General features: G+C 42.5%; 3 protein-coding genes across 8 annotated transcripts in view; 1 reads left to right on the top strand and 2 right to left on the bottom strand.

Annotated features, from left to right (window-relative positions):
- The window catches only part of magi3a (membrane associated guanylate kinase, WW and PDZ domain containing 3a), a 103651-nt gene extending 100216 nt beyond the window's left edge, over positions 1-3435 (bottom strand). For 2 of the 3 annotated variants that reach the window (XM_035158557.2, XM_035158559.2), the window contains exon 1: positions 2155-3432. In XM_035158557.2, coding sequence (XP_035014448.2) covers positions 2155-2461 — 307 coding nt within the window. In that variant the 5' untranslated portion in view covers positions 2462-3432. Of the gene's footprint in view, positions 1-2154 lie in introns of all 3 variants that reach the window. The other variant, XM_035158560.2, reaches the window with a different exon arrangement.
- A 1040-nt stretch (positions 3436-4475) lies between these two features.
- si:ch73-206d17.1 (tyrosine-protein kinase STYK1) lies at positions 4476-8111 on the top strand. Its single transcript, XM_047340135.1, has 10 exons — positions 4476-4750; positions 4841-4964; positions 5133-5264; positions 5380-5580; positions 6008-6189; positions 6279-6362; positions 6584-6801; positions 6879-6919; positions 7024-7120; positions 7448-8111. The coding sequence occupies exons 2-10, from the start codon at positions 4916-4918 to the stop codon at positions 7617-7619; spliced, it is 1176 nt and encodes a 391-aa protein (XP_047196091.1). The 5' UTR covers positions 4476-4750; positions 4841-4915; the 3' UTR covers positions 7620-8111.
- Position 8112: 1 nt separating this feature from the next.
- tmem269 (transmembrane protein 269) lies at positions 8113-18982 on the bottom strand. Of its 4 annotated transcripts, XM_035158572.2 has the most exons (8): positions 18675-18979; positions 16583-16626; positions 15952-16032; positions 13974-15774; positions 13359-13456; positions 11486-11629; positions 11136-11336; positions 8113-10376 (listed from the first exon to the last, which is right to left on the bottom strand). In XM_035158572.2, the coding sequence occupies exons 4-8, from the start codon at positions 14012-14014 to the stop codon at positions 10267-10269; spliced, it is 594 nt and encodes a 197-aa protein (XP_035014463.1). In that variant the 5' UTR covers positions 14015-15774; positions 15952-16032; positions 16583-16626; positions 18675-18979; the 3' UTR covers positions 8113-10266. The 4 variants fall into 4 exon arrangements, with proteins under 4 accessions (XP_035014463.1, XP_035014457.1, XP_035014462.1 ...); XM_035158566.2 differs by lacking the exon at positions 15952-16032 and having other exon boundaries at positions 13974-14121; positions 18675-18980; XM_035158571.2 differs by lacking the exon at positions 15952-16032.
- Between the last annotated feature and the right edge of the window lie 635 nt (positions 18983-19617).

Below are 19617 nucleotides of genomic sequence, written 5' to 3'. Positions count from 1 at the left end.
GTTTACTGGTGAGAGAAGGGGTTCAGGAGTGAAATGGGGAATAATGGCGAGATGGGGTGATAAGGCGTAAACATCTGCAGGGGGAAGATAAAGTAAAGACAAATCAGGCAGTGAGGGGAAAAAAAGGGAAGACAGGGGGCTGCTCTGATATGATGGGATGTTTCGCTTATTGTGGAAAACAGGCGGCGAAATCTTAACCTCTAGACGGAGCGTTTATCCCCACTCCAGGCTCCGCCATCCAGGCGAACTCGAGTTTACATCCACAGCGGTCGGCTAACATCTGATCCGCCCCCATCGGCCACCTCATCTTGGCACGGCGCGGCCATCAATGATGGATGAAGCATGAATTAATCATGAGAGCAGGGACAAGGATACAAACACACAGCGAGGCCCCGAGAGGAGACCACGGTCTGCAGCAGCCTGCACACGTCGAGGTGCAGCGCAGGCATCACTTAGCGTACAACCAACATTACATAACACAAAGTCAAGAGAACTGACACAATGCACCTTTAACAAGCTTGAGCAAAGACTAGATTACATCTCTTCCCATGTTTATTTTTTTTTTGCTCTCACGTGACACAAGAACCCGAATCACAGCGTTTAACGTTAAAACTTAAAATAAACCTTAATATTCACCCCTTCATTTTAAATCCTGATCAACAGGTAAACCAGGGAGCTGAAGGTGTCAGAGCGTGTGGCCGGGCCGGGACAGCATCCTGGGGATTTAAGGATATGAGTCTAATTGATTCAATTAGACTTGGACTCAGTCCTGCAAGCAGAACGACACAGTCTGAGCCCTGCAAGGCAGCCATTAACAAATCCCTGCTAAGTGTCTGCAAAGTGCCACACTCAGCAGTGGCTCTATCAAATTCATCCACACACACACACACACACATCCCCAGTGCCCCACATGACTGGTAGAGTTTGTTTTGGAAATCAGGTAATAACAAACATTGCAAATCCAATCAATAAGCTTCGAGCTAGAGTTAATACAAACACAGAATTACAAGGACTTTATATGTACATGTGAGGACTGTGTGAGTGCATACGCGAGCTCAGAGCCGGACAGGAAACATACTCGCACATGCAAAGAAGATTACAGGCCGAGTTCAGACAAAGGGCTGCGAGCCATTCATGGGTTATGTTGCGGTGCACGCACATCTGGGAACCGTGGGCCGGCGTGCTGAATCACAGTGTGAGCGCGGCAGGGAAAATGTATGTCTCCACATGAATGAACGAATGAACGAAGAGGAGGTTGAGACAGTTTAGACCTGCTGAAGCCAGCTGGAAATTAAAAAGGGACATGGATATGCTTCTAAATATAAATATGAACACACACACACACACACCACACACACACACACACACACACACTGGTGTCTCAGTGATTTAAGAGGAAGTTACATTGACTTATATTGATTTCCTGTAAACTTACTCTAACCTTAAACATGGTTACTACTTGCCCTTAAGATTAACCTACAACATTAACCCTTAACCTAAACTTAATCCATAGTTTAACCTTCAAACAAGTCATCACCTTAATGTTGAATGATTTACATGACGGGGACTTGCTTCATGTCCCCATGAGGAAGACAAATCTCCATAATGTGACTGGGTACATTGACTTAAATTGATTTCCTGGAGCCTTAACCATAGTTACCTCGTGCCTAACCCGAACATTTACCTTAAACTAAACCTGAACCTGAACCTTAAAACATGTCTTAAATTGTGTGGATTTGCTTTTTGTAGGAAGACAAGTCCTGATAATGTGAGTGTGTAAATAACACAAGTTAAACCTGGGCCAGACACATACACACTTATTCTAACCCCAATCATATCTCAACCTAAACCTTAAGTTTAACCTAACCCTTAAAACATGCCTTCAACTTAAAATCTTAATGATTTGCTTGACATCAACATAAGGGAGATTAGTTCCCATAGTGTGATAGTGTAAACAACATGAGTATTACACCACACACACACACACACACACACACACACACACACACACACACACACACACAGCTGAGAGACTGAACCCCAAGTTCCTCTCATTCAATCATGGAACCAGTCACACCTTCATGTCCCAGTTCCTCTCATTGTTAATCCCACACATGCAGATGTGGCCGGGGGGTCGTTGTCCCTCGGACTCACCTGGTTTCACCGTCTTCAGGCGGATCGGCTCCCGAAAGTGGCGGACGACAGCCAGCGTGTCCCGGTTGGTGAGTCCGCTCACCGGGGTCCCGTTCACCTCCAGCAGCACGTCCCCGCTGCAGGGAAACCTCCCGGCGTGACACACCATCGCCTCCGCAACTACGTGTCCGAGGTGCGGGAACTCTCCCAGCTCCGCGCCGCCCCGCACCTCCACCACGGTGACCAGCTCCCCGGATCCCCCCCACGACGCGGTGCACTCCTGCACTTTGCCGGACCAGTGCTTCTTCTTCTTCAGCGTCTTGGACATGGTCGCTTGGCTCCCGGGAAACGACAACGACCTCCTCCTCCTCCTCCCGCGAAAATACAAGTCCAACAACGGTCGTCCTTCGGCTCGAGACCCGCTTTCTTGATCCTAGGGCGCAATGACGCACGGGGAAACCATCGTGGCAGATCGGAGAAGTTGGCGCCGGGCTCGTGTGTTAAAATCCATATCCAGGAATAAAAACAACAACTGGTGCTATTCTGTTATCTCGCGGTTTAACTCCCTGTGGTGAAGACGCGTCCTCCCATCGAGCATCACCTGTCTGCGGGGATGCGAGAGCTGCTGCGTCAGTGTCGCATTGAGGCGGAAAGTGGAGCCTCCGGTGCTGCTCCGGTCCCTCAGCACAGTTGCGTTGCGTTGCGTTGCGTTGTGTTGTGTTGTGTTGTGTTGTGTGTCCTCACAAACAACAACAACAAAACCACCACCAGCCTCCTCCTCCACCTCCGTCAGACCTCCGTGTTGTGGAGCAGCAAGTGGATCCAGTGGGAATATGATCCACTTCCAAACTGTTCCTTACAAAAAACCCCAGAAAACTTCCAACAGCTGATGTTCAGAAATAAACCCAGATGTAGTAGTGGAGTGTCGCTCCTCCTGCTGCTCCTCCTCCTCCTGCTGCTGCTGCTCCGACCAGAGGTAACTTTACTCTGCGCACCTGTCCTCCTCTTCCTCCTCCTCCTCCTCTCCTGCCCTCCGCCTCCTTCTCCTCCTCCGCGGTGACATCAGCGACTCTCAGTCCTTGGAAACGGGGAAACAAACCCGGCTCTGCCCCCGGAGCGGCCGCGGCTCTGACCCCCTCGCGGCGGCGGTTCCCCGGCTCCTGGTTCCCCCGCTGCGCACCGCGCGTCCCGCGTGTCCCGAGGCGGCGTGGGGAGCGTTTCTCCCGCTGGAAACTACGCAGCGACCCGCAACAGACGAGATCCGCTCGGGCATCTCTCCATAACTTTTTTTTTTTTTTAAGATCTTTTTCCGTGTTGCTTCCTTGACTGCAGGGTGTTCTGTCCAATCAGGGGCCGGGGGAGGGACCTTGCAGCCTTGCATTGAACCAATGAGGATGAGGGAAGGGGCGGGGCTCCGGGGGATTGGGAAGCGCTGGATTCTGTTTCCACCACGGCGTGTTTTAGGAAGGCGGAGTTTTCCCTGTGGGAAGTGGTCGTTGTAAACTGGGGAAAGTTTGAGTTTTCAGTTTGTTTGGTCTGTTAAAAGTTTAGTTTTTTACCGTTAATGCAACAGGCTGCAGGAGATTCCTGGTGCTTGTGTAGTTTCCTGCGTCAGGAGAAGTGCTGGACTGGATTTCTTGCACAATCCTGCCCCCTTGTGTTTGTAACACAGACTGATGAAGATGGCACTTTATTCCAAAACTTGTAATTGCACTGCATGTATTTTCTATTGTTATATCTGTGATTCACTTTGTAAAAGTTTTTTTTGTATGCTTCATAAATAAAGTTTATTATTATTGTTATTATTACTTTCTAAATAAATAAAGCTAAATCCCCCACGTGGTCACATGTAGAACAGAGGTCGATGTTGACATGGGAACACCAGAGATGTGGCCCTAGGATTTATGTTTGTGCCAAAAATACAACAACTTTATTTTCTTTATCTGTCACGTTTCACCAGTTGCAATAAAGATTTCCTCACAAAGGACACAGTGACGCACAAATTGGTGTAGTATAGTTTTCATGTACACACTTTACTTTTACACACATTTTACCCTCTTGTGTTTTTATTGGTTTTACCTGTTTTTATTGGTTTTACCTGTTTTTATTGGTAACCAGTAGAAGGATGGAACATGAACCAAGGAAGAACCCATTAAATGATCCCAGACAAAGGGGCGGATCCAGGAATAACTTTCTTTATAGTTATATCGGGTGTTTCACTCATGCATCTTGATGGGGAAAAAAACTGTGTTTACTTCTCTTACTCCATATTTTCTTTTGTCTAATGAGCCAGATTTCCCAGAAAAATCCACCTGAAATCAGCTCTTTATTAGTAATAATGATCCGAGTTTTGTCATTTAGCTGTAGAGGCTGAAGGAGGTGTGAGCACAGCACCTGTTTCTGTTATCGCTCCGGTAGATGATCAACCTTCAGTCAACATCTCAGGGCACCACAGCGGTCAGCGGCCTCAGACACAGACACAGCTGAGCTCATTTTATAAAAGCAGTTGACAACAGCTTTGTTGTCGTTCAACCTCTCTGCTGCTGGTAATACTTTTATGACGCATCACAGGGTTGGAAATGTAACCTCAATCCATCAAGAGGCCATTAGGTGTCAGGTAGGAAAACTTAAAGTCATCTGGAGCCATTACTCTTCGTGACATTATGGATTTTTCAGTTCTTGTTTAATCATTTCTTTCTGTCCACAGGGATAAACCTTTGAATTCCTTCTGTTGATATGACCCAATATTTCTCTCACATGTGAGAAATGTCAGCTGCTCCTCATGGATGTGGACACGTCGTGTGGCAACGACACCTCGCTCCCCATGTGCTGTGAGTTTCACGTGCTCCAAATAGGCAAAACGTCTGATCCAAATTCTGATTCCTCTCTTGTGGCTGCATATGAGATGTCCCCCCGCCCCTCACTTTTCTCAAACTGGTTGAAATTGAAATCTGCTCTGGAAAGTGCTGAACCTGCTCCTTCTCTCTCCTGTGGTGTAGCTGAGGAGTCGTCAGGTCCACTTGCTGTGATCATCATCCCGTCTCTGTTGGCTCTCAGCACGGTTTTAGTGGTGATCCTGATTTTCTGCAGTCTCCACAAGAACAAGCAGAGAGGACAGAGCCCCTCAAATGGTATAAACCTCTTTGCCTCTTCGTAAAACACCAAGTTATTCTAAATTAATGCCTGAGAGCAATGCCTAGGTCGTATTTATCTAATTCCCCGGCATTGACTTTGTGTTTCTAACAGGCCGGCAGAGTGTAACTCTCAGTGCAGCTTCTGTCTACGCTCCAAAGGTCCGGCAGGGTTTGTGTCCCTGGGAGATCCCTGAGGACTGTGTCCTGGAGGGACTGGAGTTCTGGCAGACAGGCCGCTATGGCCCCGTTTGTAAAGCTCAGCTGAAGAGGAGAGACGGTCCTTCCTCGGCCGTGGTGGTGAAGTCTCTTCGGGGTAAAGCCTGAACCTGGGTGATCAGAGTAAAACCTTTTTGTGTGAAGAGGTTATCTGTTATTCGTTTAAAGGTCCAGTGTGTAAGATTTAGGTGAAAGAGATGTTTTTTTATTATAAATTGGATATAAAATAATCCTAGTGATGTTTTAACTAGTGTGTAATCATCTAACTTGTTGTTTTCTTTACCCTAGAATGGGCCTTTATATTCAAATACTTTATATTTACATCGGGAGCGGGTCCTCTCTACGGAGGCTGCCATGTTTTTTACAGTAGCCCAGACAGGACACACTAAACCTTTTGAGTTTTTATGAAAACTGAAGGCTACCACAGGTTCTCTTTCATGTTTGGAAGGGGAGGGGTATTCAGCTGCAGTATGCAACTTCACCACTAGATGTCACTAAATTCTACACACTGAACCTCCATACAGACGGGCCCAACCACCCTGAGGCGAAGGAGTTTGTGAAGTGGCTCCTGTTCCATGCCACAGTGTGTAAACATGACAATGTGGTGCGGATGCTGTTCTGTCAGACCAGGCGTCCGCCCATGTATCTGATCTTAGACGCCTGCAGCCCAGGGAACCTCCTTCTCTTCCTCTGGACGCTCAGAAATGTAACAGCACTACACAAGCGTTTAGGACATAACCTCAAATTTAAATTAGATTATACATGCAAATGACAAGAAATGTTTCCTCCCTCTAGAATAACTCACAAATGGCAGATCCATTGCAGAACTTCTCCGAGAGGTCTGTGTTTCTGGTGGCAAAGCAGGTTGCAGCTGGCTTGGTGAGTCACTTTGTGCAGACCAATTATTTCCCACAAACAATTCGACTAAAATTTGCTCAATTTAGACGCCGTGCTCTGCTGAAGAAGTCACTCTGTGCCGGAGCAGGTCTCGATGCGCTTATCGTCTTTCCCCATCTGGAAAATTGTTGTCAATCTTGAATTTTTAATGAATCTATGACCCAGAGATTGATGTGTTTGTCCGCAATTTATTCCTCTCTCAGGATTACCTGATGTCAGAGCATAGGCTGGTGCATGGTGATGTGGCTGCCAGGAACATCTTAATTGGCCCAGGCCTCTCCGCCCGGGTGTCTGGACTGGGTGTAGCGTTTGAAGGTCGCAAAATGGATTCAGCATTTAGGCCGAGGGCAGCAGAGGTGCCTCTGAAATGGCAGGCTCCTGAGAGGATTACAACGCAGCTCAGCATCGACAGGAGTGACGTGTATGTTCTGCCGAAGAAAACAAAACACAAAAAAGTCATCGAATTCAGAATTAGTTCATGTTCTCTTCTCCCTCTAGGTGGTCATTTGGGATCCTATTGTATGAGCTGGTGACTTTAGGTAAATCACCATGTCCTGTTATCAATCAACAAATTATCTCACTCTTATTTATGCCTTTTGAGATGAGTGTATTTTAAAGTCACATCTTCTTGATTCTATCTCAGGCTCTCCACCCTACCCCGAGCTGGAGCCTGAGTCTGTGCTTCCAAAGCTGCAGGCGTCCTATCGAATGAAGAGGCCTGGGGATTGTGGAGGACCTTTGTAAGTAAACTACTGAAAATAATTGGTTCCTCATAACATGGATAACCAGAGTGGCGCTCAGTAGAGAGGGTCCTATCTCACAATATTTAAGAAAGTGATCCCAGATCCCAAATTTCTCATGGTCTGTGCCAAAATTTGTAAACGTACAGCAGCTCAAAAAGCCAATGAAACCACATTATATCAACTAGATCAGTCACCTAAATATCCCTTTCATCAAGATCCATGAAGTATTCTCTGGGATATTGGTGAAGACAGGCCACACTTTCAAATCTTTCCAGAAAATGAATGTCTGTATGCAAGTGTCAGACCATCCCTTTATTCTTCTAGGTATGATCTGATGAACTACTGCTGGATGTGGAGCTTCAAAGACCGACCTGCGTTCTCCGCCATCATCAAGCTGCTGGAGTCCTCCCTGCTCTTTGCAGACGTCAAACCTCTTCATGTTCCTGAGGTCATAGATGTATTTGACTATAACAGAAAGGCAGGACTACACGCATAGTGTTTTTTACTCAGGATGCAACATAGACTTGAAACAAAGATGGACGACGGCATCTCTACCATCTCCCAGTGTACAAAAATGGTCCCAGATATGCACCATCTTGTGCTTTTGGCATCATTTGGAGCCAGAGTCCGTGTAGCATTGGTCATCATGTGGAGCTGCAGTATCGAGGTCAAGCCGAAACACATCCTTGACTAATCCTGAGCCAGTATCATTGTTAATCAGGATGTTTCACCCTGTTTTATAGCATCAAATAACCATCTTTGAGGTTTTTCCTTTCAGTTTGGTCTGTGACCCATCAACTAACATGGAAGAGTTCCTCACCGTGAATGTATCCAGCCACCAGGGGGCAATAGAGATGACGGCTTCACTTCTGGGGAGCTGTCATGTCATCCATCTATAATCTTTGCCCTCGAGTATTATGTCTTCCATTGAATTTAAACCCTCCAGCGCATGAACAATAATGAATTGAAATAAAAACACTGAAAACAAGTTATTTCAATTTCCCCTTTATTGTCAAAAAAAGTACAGACTTGAAAGCACAGATCATTCATCGAGATCTCCTTTCTTTCCTTTCATCATTTAATCAAAGTACAGGCTTTGTATCTCCTATGCTCTCGGCATGCATACGTCACCATGACTTTACAGTTTGAAAACCAAAACACCCACACAGGAAAGCTGAATGCACTAGTGAATGAACTAGAGTAGATTTTAATTTCAGTCTGTGTATGCACCGTTATCATGAACTAAGCCAGGGTTGGTTTAAACCCACATCTGAAATCAGAGTCATGACCTTTTGTATTGATGTTTTTAAAATCTAGGTCTTGATTCAGGACATTTTGCTCCGTCTGGTCATTTTTCTCTGTCTGAGAAGAGTCTGGAGCTTATACAAGTTACATATCAATAAAATCACAAGAAATCAAATTGGGAATGATGTCCTTCCCTTTATTCTGACAGCTGTGAGTAGGTGTAGTTTGAATATGGGGGGGGTTGAGAACATCAGGCTTTTCATCAGGCTTCTGAAAGAATCCATATAAAACTATGTAATCTCCCCCATTTGTCGCACACATGTGCAGGGAAGCAGAAATACACCGACTGAGGCACGAGCCAAAAAGTTGTCCTCGCTTAAAAAAAGGACTGACTGAGTTCTGGCCAAGTTAAAGAGAATCACTTCTCCTTTCCTCGCCTGATCTCTGTGACTTTTTAAAAGTTTCAGTCCGGCTGCACTGTTCACACAGACTGTCATGCAACAACATTTTATAATTTGTAATCCATAGCCACTAGATGGCAGGAAAGGCAGGATTTACAGTCTTTGTGTTGTTGCTCTTTAAAGGTTGGTTGTGTAGAGTTTAGTGACATCTGGTGGTGAAGTTGCACGTTGCAGGGTAAAAGAAACAACAATTAGTACAATTTAGATGAAACACTAGTGAAAACATCACTAGGATAATTTCTGCCAATAGTTCCTTTTCACCTAAATCACACTGGATCTTTAATCTCGTGTGGAGGAAAACCTCTGCAGCCGTGTTATTTAGGGTTTTCAGTGTCAACTCATGATGTATTTCAGACTCTACTGTAATTAATAATTTCCTAACGCTGCAGGTGTTTTTTCACTCAGTCAAACACCTGTGATGCAGCTGTGGTCAGAGAGGTAATATACAGGTGGGGGGGGAATGGTGATCCAGTGTGGATTCGATATATAAACTGCATTGCCTCTTAAAACAGGCAAACTCATGCAAAACACTGAAATCTAACACACAATGTCTTGGACAGACTCACAACTTGGAAGAAAACAAGAACGCGATTAACAAAAGCACAAGGGCTGGAGTCCAGAAGTAACAGAAGAGCGTGGATCTCTCCCGTGGTCCAAAGACCGTAATCTTAGGTTAGCTTGTGTGAAGGTGTGCGATACGGAGTTTGACGACACACCATGAGCTGAATATCGTTAAAAGCAAATTGACCCCAACCCTGATACAAACATTGACAGATGTTACAGATGCTGTGTGTGTGTGTGTGTTCATTATTGTGTTATAGATAAGAGAGACAGGGCATGGAGTTTAGAATCTCAAAAAAAATGCTGCCGAGAAATAAGACTGGTGGATTAAAGGTCTTATCTCCATAGTGCAGCGCATGGACAGTTAATTCCTAACTCTACGCTCAACGCCGTGGAAATCGTATTAGTGGTTGTGATGCCTCGTGTGGCTGCAAAACTAAATATGAGGCAAAAATGTTGGAGAAAAGTATTGCAATCATTTCCTTTGAAAATATACCCATCGAGGAAAGATTGGATTAACACTGAAGTAGGGAGATTACACAACCTGATGAAAATTCTGATTTTGGAACAGGCAACCCCCCCTCAGCTTCAGTGACACTGCAACAAAGACATAAAACATGTGTATGAAGGTTAAATCCTTAGAAGTGACTTAAAAATGTCCTTCCCTCCTGTCCCTCATCACAACTCCCTGTCATCCAGGTTCTGTCTCATCAAAAATAAAAGGTAAAATAGAGCAAGTGTTAGCCTGCATGAGCATGTTCAGCTTGAATCCTCCAGGGCAGTGGGGAGCAGCAACATTCTGGGACAACTAAATTCGCCCAGATTGGCCGGAGGTAAACCTACTGCGAGTTTTGGACAAGACCAGAACCCGTTTCCCTACACTTTACTGCTCCAAAGGGAAGTCGGGAACAAAACGTAGGAGAAACACCAGAGCAGGTAGTACACGCACATGGGGGGGGATGACGAGCAGAACAACATGATGACTCCTGAGAATCGAAAAAAAAAAAAAAGAAAGTAAAAGTTAATTGGGATCAATCATATCATCAGTGATTATGAAATTATTTGAATGTTTTGTAAATATGCAGATTAAACCACGTGGTGTTATAAGATATTCATTATCAGCTGTATAATCAAAACCTTCCACTTCAGAACCAGTTTTAAGTTTTACTACAATGTGTAATTTATATTTTTTGTTTGATTTTAACTGATTTCTTTGCTTTTTTACCAATGTAAAGTGTCTTTGAACACTTAGGTGCTATATACACACACACCATGTATGTATTATTATTATTATGAATATAACTTTATCTATAAATAAGGATAACATAAGAATAAGATGATAATCCATCCATGTGCATATTGGTGCACAGTGGTGCTTTGGGCTAAATGCTAATGTCAGCATGCTAATATGTTCACAGCGATATTAACCACCACAAGCTGGTGTTTGCCACATTCACCGTCTTACTTTAACCTTTTAATCAACTTACTGACATTAGCTAATTAGACCAAAATGAAAAGTTCAGCTGAGGCCGATGAATCTTCCACATATTTGATACCACAGAGTCAAAAACTTACCTGAAAACGACGCTAGAGGACAATTTATGTCAACTCATTTTGTGTAGTGAACACAAATGACTAGTTCTTCAAATACTTGCTCAGAGAGTTTAGTCTTGACCTGTATCAGAGACAGTTACGTAAAAAACCTATTCCCATAAAACCATCTACATTCCTAAAATGTTCCGTACCTCCAAAGTAAACGACTTTTTTCCAGGCCTGTGACTCCAGCACTTTGTCATGGGGGTAGAAGTTCTGATTGATCATGCAGAGGATCATGGCGACTACCACGATGCGCAGCACGGCCATGTTTCCCCCCGACAGCATTGTGGCACAGGACAGGATGGCTGAGGCGTATGTGCAGGGCAGGCCGCGGTACATGAAGGGGATTCCTGAGTTCGCAAACAAAAACAAATCCCCAGTAAGTCCTTTAAATATTATAGACACAACGATCACACTTTTTTAATAGGATGAAATTCTTCAAACAATATACTTTACGTAGCCTATAGATTATATGGCAACACCACATTTTGGAATTTACCAGTTGAGTAGAAACAGAGGCGGACGAACACCGACAGGACGTAGCACACGCAGAGGATGTTGTCCATCACGTCAGTTGTCCTCAGGAGCAGTGACGTGGCGATTCCGAAGGTCGTGAAGTCAGCAAAATCATCCAGCTTCGCACCTGAGCATGAAAAACAACATTTAAATACATGTGTATCTGCTTAAAGATTATATTTAGAGAATATGACACCAGTCAAGTGTATCAGTCAGTAATTTATTGATTTTTCTAAGTTTTATTGTACGTTGTCATCTCCTCTGTATAGTCCCTGCTGATGTCACCATCACATGACAGTGGCGTGGAGTGCGTACCTGCAAAAAAATCTCCAAGTGGAAATTACCGCGTCAGCCCGACAGCCAGTCAGTCATTCAATAAACAACATTCTCCGCGGCCTTGTCTCTTTATCCCCCAGGAGCAGGGAGCATGTTTTCAGCGCACGAGGACGGATGAATCAGGCCACGGCTCAAACGAACGAGGTGGAATTCCACGAGCCGCAGGGGTCAACAATTTAAAAAATGTCAGATATGCAGAGAACTCAAAGCAACGGGGATAAAATAGACAATTGGAGCGTGATCCTGTGGAATTAGGCTGCTTAATCAGAAAGTGATTGTTCATGTGACAAAATACGTGGGGGGGCGCAACAACATCCACCTGCAAAGTCATGCAGAAAAAACCTCGTCGGGACACAAAGCCCCTGAAATGTGCAGCCGACGATGAATTGTGATTCACCTGGGAGCTATTTTGGGAATTTGAGAAAATGTGAAGCCGCAGCGGGAAGCAGCTATTTGTGTCCTGGTGACTATAGAACAAGAGCACAGCCGGTTTTAAACCTGCCTGTAAACAACTTTATTTGTTCTCATCGGAAAAAACAAGGTTACAAAGTGCGTCACAACGTACAGGGAAAAACATTAATGGATAAAAAAATAGATGGGTTTAAATCCAATTCAGTTTTAAGCACTAAATCATAACATTTTATGGTTGAGACCTAAACATTTTTTTTGTAATGTTGTGTTCTCTTGTTCTGTGTTGATGCTACTTCAGATTTAGCGTGACATTAAAAAACTCTGTGTTCATCCTACCTGGTTTATCTGCAGTGAAGATTTTATCGTGAATGTTTTTCATCCCATGAAACTGAATTCACTTTATTGCTCTTCAAAGTAGTTGTGTGGTTTATACATAAGTTTGAATGAGGAACTGAACCATTTCTTACATTTAGAGTTTAAAGCGTCGCAGCAACAAAACGAACATTGTGCTTTTACATTGAAGACAAATGGCCAAAGAGGAGGAGGAGGAGTCTGTGAGTGTTGTTGCCATGTCAGAGATCAGCGGCTGAGCTCTGGGTTCTGTGTCTCAGTCCGATATGATGAAACAAATATAATCTAATAATCTAAATGATCTCGCTTTTGGCCCGTGGTTTAACCCAGTTGCCGACCGCTGCTGTAGTTTATCAGAGGACATAGAGGGAGACATGTTCTCAGAGTGAGGACACACGGACACACTGCCCCCCTGCCCCCCACTACAGAGCACTGGTCTATTTGTGTATTTGCATAGTATTTAAGGGGGGAATCTCATGCTGTTTACTTTCATACCTAAATCCTGCTAGTGACACCAAGTATAGAAACTACTCAAAGGACACTGATTTACTAAGGCTTAAGTTACATGGAATAGAATATGCATGATTGTTCTCTCAGAGACTCCCAGAGTTTCCTTTGACTGCTCTACCCCCTTTTGTTGAAGACTTAACGAGGCTAAATTAGAAAGTCCAGACAAAGCACTGTGCTGGAAGCCGTGCCAACGCTGCGGCTGGAGTTCTATTTTCGGTAAGAGCTGTTGACCAAAACACTGCACTTACCCAGCGCCGAGCAGGCATCCAGTCGCCTGGCAACCGCTCCATCTGCATAATCCAGCAGGTAGCCAATCAGAACCAGCCAACATGCGGCATGATGGTGCCTGGACAAAGAGAGCGAGTGTTTGGTTTGAGAGAGACACTTTTAACGTTGTAAAAACGTCGACAGTGGCATAGAATTGAAACTCGTGCAAGTGGATAGTTTTCCACAATCTTATGAATAAGTAAAACAAAAAGGTATTTCAGAGTCCAGGATTACTGATTTTCATACTTGCACTTGCATGTACCTCTTTAATAACTTAGTTTGTGTTTCATCCAATAATATTTGGTCCCTCTGTGTCACCACAAGTTTATTTACTTAAATAATTAGTTTTACTTATCTTAATGAAACTATATCTATACAGGCACTGACAGAAGTACATCAAAATGTACTTTGACCAGTTAGCCGTTTTTAAATTTCATCCCAAAATTCTGAAAAGTTGATTATAAATATTATTGATAAAAAATATTGGCACAACATTCAATCATTGTTTTATTAGCCCACATTAGTCCACATCCATGAGTGTAGCCCATATATTCTTTATTGTTTCTGTAAAGTTGAACGACGCCGTGTTCACTTACCCGTTGAGACTGCTGAGAATGGAGGCCATGCCCATGACCATGTTGGCGACTGACAGAGCGTTCGCTGCATTTTTACGGGCGAACTCCTTGACGTGGAGCCAGGCAGCCTGATCACTCAGAAAGAGCTTGTTGGTGCACTGGAAGAAACCTGAGACCACAGGATGACAGCGGTCAGGAGCGGCCCGTGTCGGTTCGATAACCTCTGCTGTGGTTTAAAAGCTAAATCCCTGTCTGTGACTCCCTGACCTTCTGATGAGTGAGTCTGAATGGGAACAGTCTAGTGATTATATCCCATTTTGAGTCAGACTCCAGTTGAGGTGAGAGGAAAAATTCTGAAAGTAATCATAAAGATTTACCAGGATAATAATATTCTTTCTAAATCATCTTTCATTTTAACTAAATAATATCTATGAAGCTGATTCCCCGTCTTATGTAGAAGAAGTATCACTTACCAAGACGTATGTTCAATGGATGGAGACCAACCTTACGATACATTCATCCTTTCTCAGATCACTAAAATAAATTTGTTACTACACATTCACTCAGCCTCCAGCATGCAACATTAAAGACAGCCTCGCCTCATCAGTGTATGCATTATTATACATAACTATTAGAAATAATGGCCACACTCTCATGCATTAAACTTCAAATATCTAGATATTTGAAAGTAAAACTCTGAACACGATGCATGTGAAGTGTTAGCACTCAAACGGGATCTTATCAGGGGTCAAATACACACAAATACTGGTGTGAGGGAACAAGCTGTGAACACTGAGGGGACTAACACATACACCACTGGCTACAGTGAGCGTGAACTGGACCTACTGCAGTGACACATACCAGACGTGAGATCAATTAGCCCGTTAACTCTGATCAAGCCTAGTGACCTGAGACGAGGACCGGCAGCAGCACTCACAGCTATACTGGTCCCATCAATACCACTGCAGCCCCGGGGTTTAATGGGGACTGCGATGTAAAGAGAAGTCTGGAACCTCACCTGGTTTCAATGTCATTTTTAGCAGGATTTCAACGTTACATCGTCAAAAGAAATCATTTAGCAGGTCATATGATTTCTTTAAAGGCTTCAGTGTGTAGAATTTAGGGACATCTAGTGGTGACGTTGTATATTGCAGCTGAATACCCCTTCACCTCAATCTCCCTTTGCAAACATGAAAGAGAAGTTGTGGTAGCCTTCAGTTGTCATAAAAACTCAAAAGGTTTAGTTTGTCCAGTTTGGGCTACTGTAAAAAAAACATGGCCGCCCCCGTAAAGTGGATCCACTCCCGATTTGAATATAAAAGTATTTAATATAAAGGGCTCATTCTTGGGTATAGAAAACTGCAGTTTGCACAATTTAGATGAAACACACAAACATCATGAGGATTGCTTTACATTTCTGCCAATAGATCCTTTTCACCTAAATCTTACACACTGGACCTTTAAGAGGAATTTGTTATAAAGTTATAATTCAAACTTTAAAAAAGGATACATTGACTACGTGAGTCAGCAAGATGGAATGACTGCTGCCGCACTCCATCAAAAAAATCTGCCTCCTCCCCCACGATGCTGTGATGTTTTCTAAGTGACGACAGAGAAACCTTTGTTCCACCCCCCGGGGGGGTCATGTGAGCTTTTAGATTTTCTCTCAAGTCATAGTACTGTCCAAGACATTTTATGCACAATGACCTGGAAACTTTGACATTTTGTGTCTTAAACCTTGCGGTATAGCAACCCCTTCAAGTGTTTTTCACCCTGAACTTCCTGTGATTCCAAAGCCAGGCGAGTTCAAGGGACTCTTCATCTGAAAGAAAACAGCGTATGAGACACAGCAGAAAGCAAACAATAACTCACACTTTGACTTGACAGCATGCTTTTTAAAAATAAAAAATCTACTTTTAACACAAGTTACAACCTGGTATTTTGAATATGCTCAAATCAGACAACAACAGTCAATTGTATGAAACCATTAGAGCCTCACACGTGTGAAGATCCAGGCTGTGTGGTTACTGAGCGTGCTGTCAAGTTTTTACTTTGACCACTTTACAAACTTTCTTGGTCACTAATAAAAAACAAAAGAGGAAAACAGCCAGAGACAAACATACTTTTTTATTTCAATTTCTAAGCAGGTCTCTATTTCTGGATGGCTGCCTGCTGAGCGCAATGCATTCTGGGAAAGCCCTTGGTATGCAACACCCTGGCTATGTTACCGGGTAACGACTAAACAAAAGAAATTCACAAGTGGTAAAATCCAAAGTGAACTTACAACACAGTTTAAAGTATTGGTTTAAATGTGAAGTTGAGTAGTTTTTAGGTAATGACATGTAGTAAAATAAAAAGGACAATGACATTTCAATTAATTACAAATAATGCACATCAGTCATAGGAGATTTAATCCAGTCTATTCTAAAATGTGGTTTCTAAACATGTACTTCCTCAAATGAATCATTTATTCTTCTTCATTCACTCCATGCGTCATTAAAATTGCCTCAGCAACATTTCTCTGCCCCAATTTATTTCAAAGTAAACCTCGTCTTTAATCTCTGGCGCCCGTGCCCGTAGGTGTGTACAGTAATCCAGATTAAAGATGAGATTGACACACTGGTACCTACCAGAGGAGGGAGTCAGGAGGATCATGATAGTCTCTGGTTCACAGCTGAAAGATTAAAGAGATAAACATGACTTAAATCACATTGAACTGTGGAGATAAACACACGTTATTAAAATAATCATCATCATAAGCTTGTTGGTTTTGGCAGCATTTTGTCTCCACAAATAAATCTCAAAATTATAAAAAAGGACATGGTTTCAGGTGTTCTATTTAAATGAAAATTCAAATGGAATTTAAATAATCCGATTTTTCCATTTAAATCTCTAATATTTGCTGATTATATCTGCTGAATAATCTGTATTGTGTAATACACAATACAGATTATTTCAAAGTAGCCCATCTGATTTTAATCGATTTGCAACTCAGTCATTTTTGTTCTTTAGCCCTTGAAACCAGTTGCTGTTTGAAAACCACCACTGGGGGCAGGAGAAGCTTAAACAGCTGATCAGAAAGAAATGGGGGCGCGCACATCATCTGATATATCAACACTGATATATTTCAAATATTTACCTCAGTTTCTTTGCATCTAGCAAATTTTCCTCATATTTAAATCAGAAATTCATGTCATATATAAGTTGAATGTAAAATGTTATATCAATATATTAAATATTAAATTTTGAATCTAAATATTAAATATAAATGTTAAATGTTAAATTTAAATATAAATATAAATATAAATATAAATATATAAATATTAGATATACATGTAAATGTTATACCTTAATGTTAATGTTAAAAGTTAAATGTTAAGTTATAAATGTCGTTGCCAAATATAAGGCTAAATATTTAGGAAATTTGGCAATTATCCCACTTCCGGTGAAGTGGCCTCAGAGCACACAGCCCCGCCCACACTACAGGGCGTGAATTGGTCGGGTTCCAGTTTAACACACACCCCACACACACACACACCCCACACCCACACACACACACACACACACACACACACACACGCCCACACACACACACACACACACCCACACACCCCCACTGTCACGCTCTCTCACACAAACACGCCCTCACTCACACCCACAAACAAAGACGCACTCGCACGCACGCACGTACACACTCAGGTCCTCTGAGGGCAAATAAGTTTCGTTTTTGATGCTGCGTTCAGGTGCAGTCGAAAAACCCAAACACTGCTCAGAGGACAACTAGGCCAAAGTGTCAAGGTTTTCACAGTTTATCCATTTACTAAAAACGAACCAGGCAGTTCACATCCAACATTTACATTCATATACAACATTTAACATTTAGATTTAGATATAACATTTATATTTAACACGCACGTTTAACATTTAACATTTAGATTTAGAAAAGCTGGGCTTCTCACTGGTCTTAAAAGGCAACATCAGTCACATGATCCTTGCTTCTCTTAATTGGCTCCTTTACCGTTATAAAATGATTTTAAGATTCAACTGATCACTTTTAAAGCGTCTGGCATCGAGCTACGTCACAGAATTGTTGTGACCTCGTGTGCCTTCTTCCTTCTTCCTGCGTTGGGGGTTGAACACGAACGGTTTGACTTGTTAACTTGTTTTATATCGTTCATTTTACTGCTTTTATGTGATCAAGTTGTTATTTACTCTCTTCTGTCTGTGTTGCCAAAGCCCTTTGTGACCTCTGTTTTAAAAAAAAAAGTGCTATATAAATAAATAAAGTTTATTATTTTGATTTAACATTTACATTTAGATGCAACATTTGCATGTATATTTAACATTTACATTTAGATATAACATTTATATGTAACATTTATGTTTACTATTTACATTTAACGTTTAACGTTTAAGGTTTGCACATAGATTAAACATTCAACGTATACATTACATATCAAATTTAAGACATATGCTTATGAATGTCTTAAATGTGTCCTAAATTAGCTGAATGTGGACGACGTGAGCTGAATATTCGAAATATATCAGCAGAAAACTGGTGAATGAATTTGTGCACTTCACACCCCATATGCGCATAGGTCGGCGCGAGTGGCGCAGCTGCGTCACAACCAGATAACGCGACAAATAAGCCCAAAGCAGATCGGCCTCCGATTCCAAACAAACACAATCACCTCCACCTCGCACGAGGCATCGTGATCTTACCTGAGAAGGAACTCCACAGATTTCTGAGTCTCCGCAAAATGACGGAGAGATGTGTAAACACGCACGAGCCTCACAGACAAAAAAAAAAAAAAACCTCGTCTGTGTCTGTGTCTGTGCCTTTTTTTTTCTTTTGTCCGTTACACTGATGTCTGTTCTGTCTCTGCAGCGCGTGAGGTCTTCACACTGGTCGGAATCCTGTAAATAACACGTGAGCGTTTACCTGTCGACTCAACAGCAGCTTTATTCAGCGCGTCCTTTTAAAGACCAAGGGTAAATCCGTTGGAATATTCCACCGGATGTGACGCTCGCGTTGTCCGTGATACCGGTGGGGTGGGGGGGATTTTATCTGCCGCCGCTTCGTTTGTGCACGAATTTCAAACAAAAAGTTCATGAGATTGAAATTATTTTTAATCAAGAAGCTGCAGTGAGGAGAAGTTTCGTTTACAAGTTATTAAATTTGTGTTGTGTTTGCTGTTTTAATTAAAGCTGCAGAGATTAGTTAACGATTAAAACTATAATAAAACAATAATAACAACGGGGAACAACAGGGAACATTGATGTTTGCTAATTTAAAAACGTGCCTTTAACAGAACAGATCATGCAAGAAAAGATGTGCATGAAGTTTATTGTCTTAATTCAACGTGGTTGTGATTCTGTTATCTTTTGCATCCAGTGGAATTAGTTTGATGGTCGACACCTCAGTCCCTGTTCGTGATTTCAGTTTAAGATTCACCTCCAGTAGAGAATTCATTTTTAAATGAGTAAATATATAAGCGACATGTGGATTTACACTTGAATAGAAATGTAAAGATACATCATCCATTAAATATTATGTTATATGCCGCCTGGGATTTGTGTTGTATGACTGAATCTCAACGTTTCAGTCGACGTTGTCAAGATAAGTCACATTAAACATCATTTGTGTATAATACAAAGTTCACAT

This window comes from Hippoglossus stenolepis, chromosome 6, assembly GCF_022539355.2.
Source record: "Hippoglossus stenolepis isolate QCI-W04-F060 chromosome 6, HSTE1.2, whole genome shotgun sequence".
NCBI lineage: Eukaryota > Metazoa > Chordata > Actinopteri > Pleuronectiformes > Pleuronectidae > Hippoglossus > Hippoglossus stenolepis.
The sequence above is the reverse complement of the archived record's forward strand: the minus strand, read 5'-3'. Positions and strand labels throughout refer to the sequence as shown.

What these genes read in the sequence shown, in the direction of transcription:
- si:ch73-206d17.1 (XM_047340135.1), top strand. Translation starts at nt 4,916, where the DNA reads ATGGATGTGGACACGTCGTGTGGCAACGACACCTCGCTCCCCATGTGC. An exon ending in CACCTCGCTCCCCATGTGCT is followed by an intron (nt 4,965 to 5,132) that starts GTGAGTTTCACG and finishes CCTGTGGTGTAG; the next exon opens with CTGAGGAGTCGTCAGGTCCA. An exon ending in GTATGAGCTGGTGACTTTAG is followed by an intron (nt 6,920 to 7,023) that starts GTAAATCACCAT and finishes ATTCTATCTCAG; the next exon opens with GCTCTCCACCCTACCCCGAG.
- tmem269 (XM_035158566.2), bottom strand. Translation starts at nt 16,607, where the DNA reads ATGATCCTCCTGACTCCCTCCTCTG. An exon ending in CCTCCTGACTCCCTCCTCTG is followed by an intron (nt 14,122 to 16,582) that starts GTAGGTACCAGT and finishes CTGTGGTCTCAG; the next exon opens with GTTTCTTCCAGTGCACCAAC. An exon ending in ATTCTCAGCAGTCTCAACGG is followed by an intron (nt 13,457 to 13,973) that starts GTAAGTGAACAC and finishes CTCTTTGTCCAG; the next exon opens with GCACCATCATGCCGCATGTT.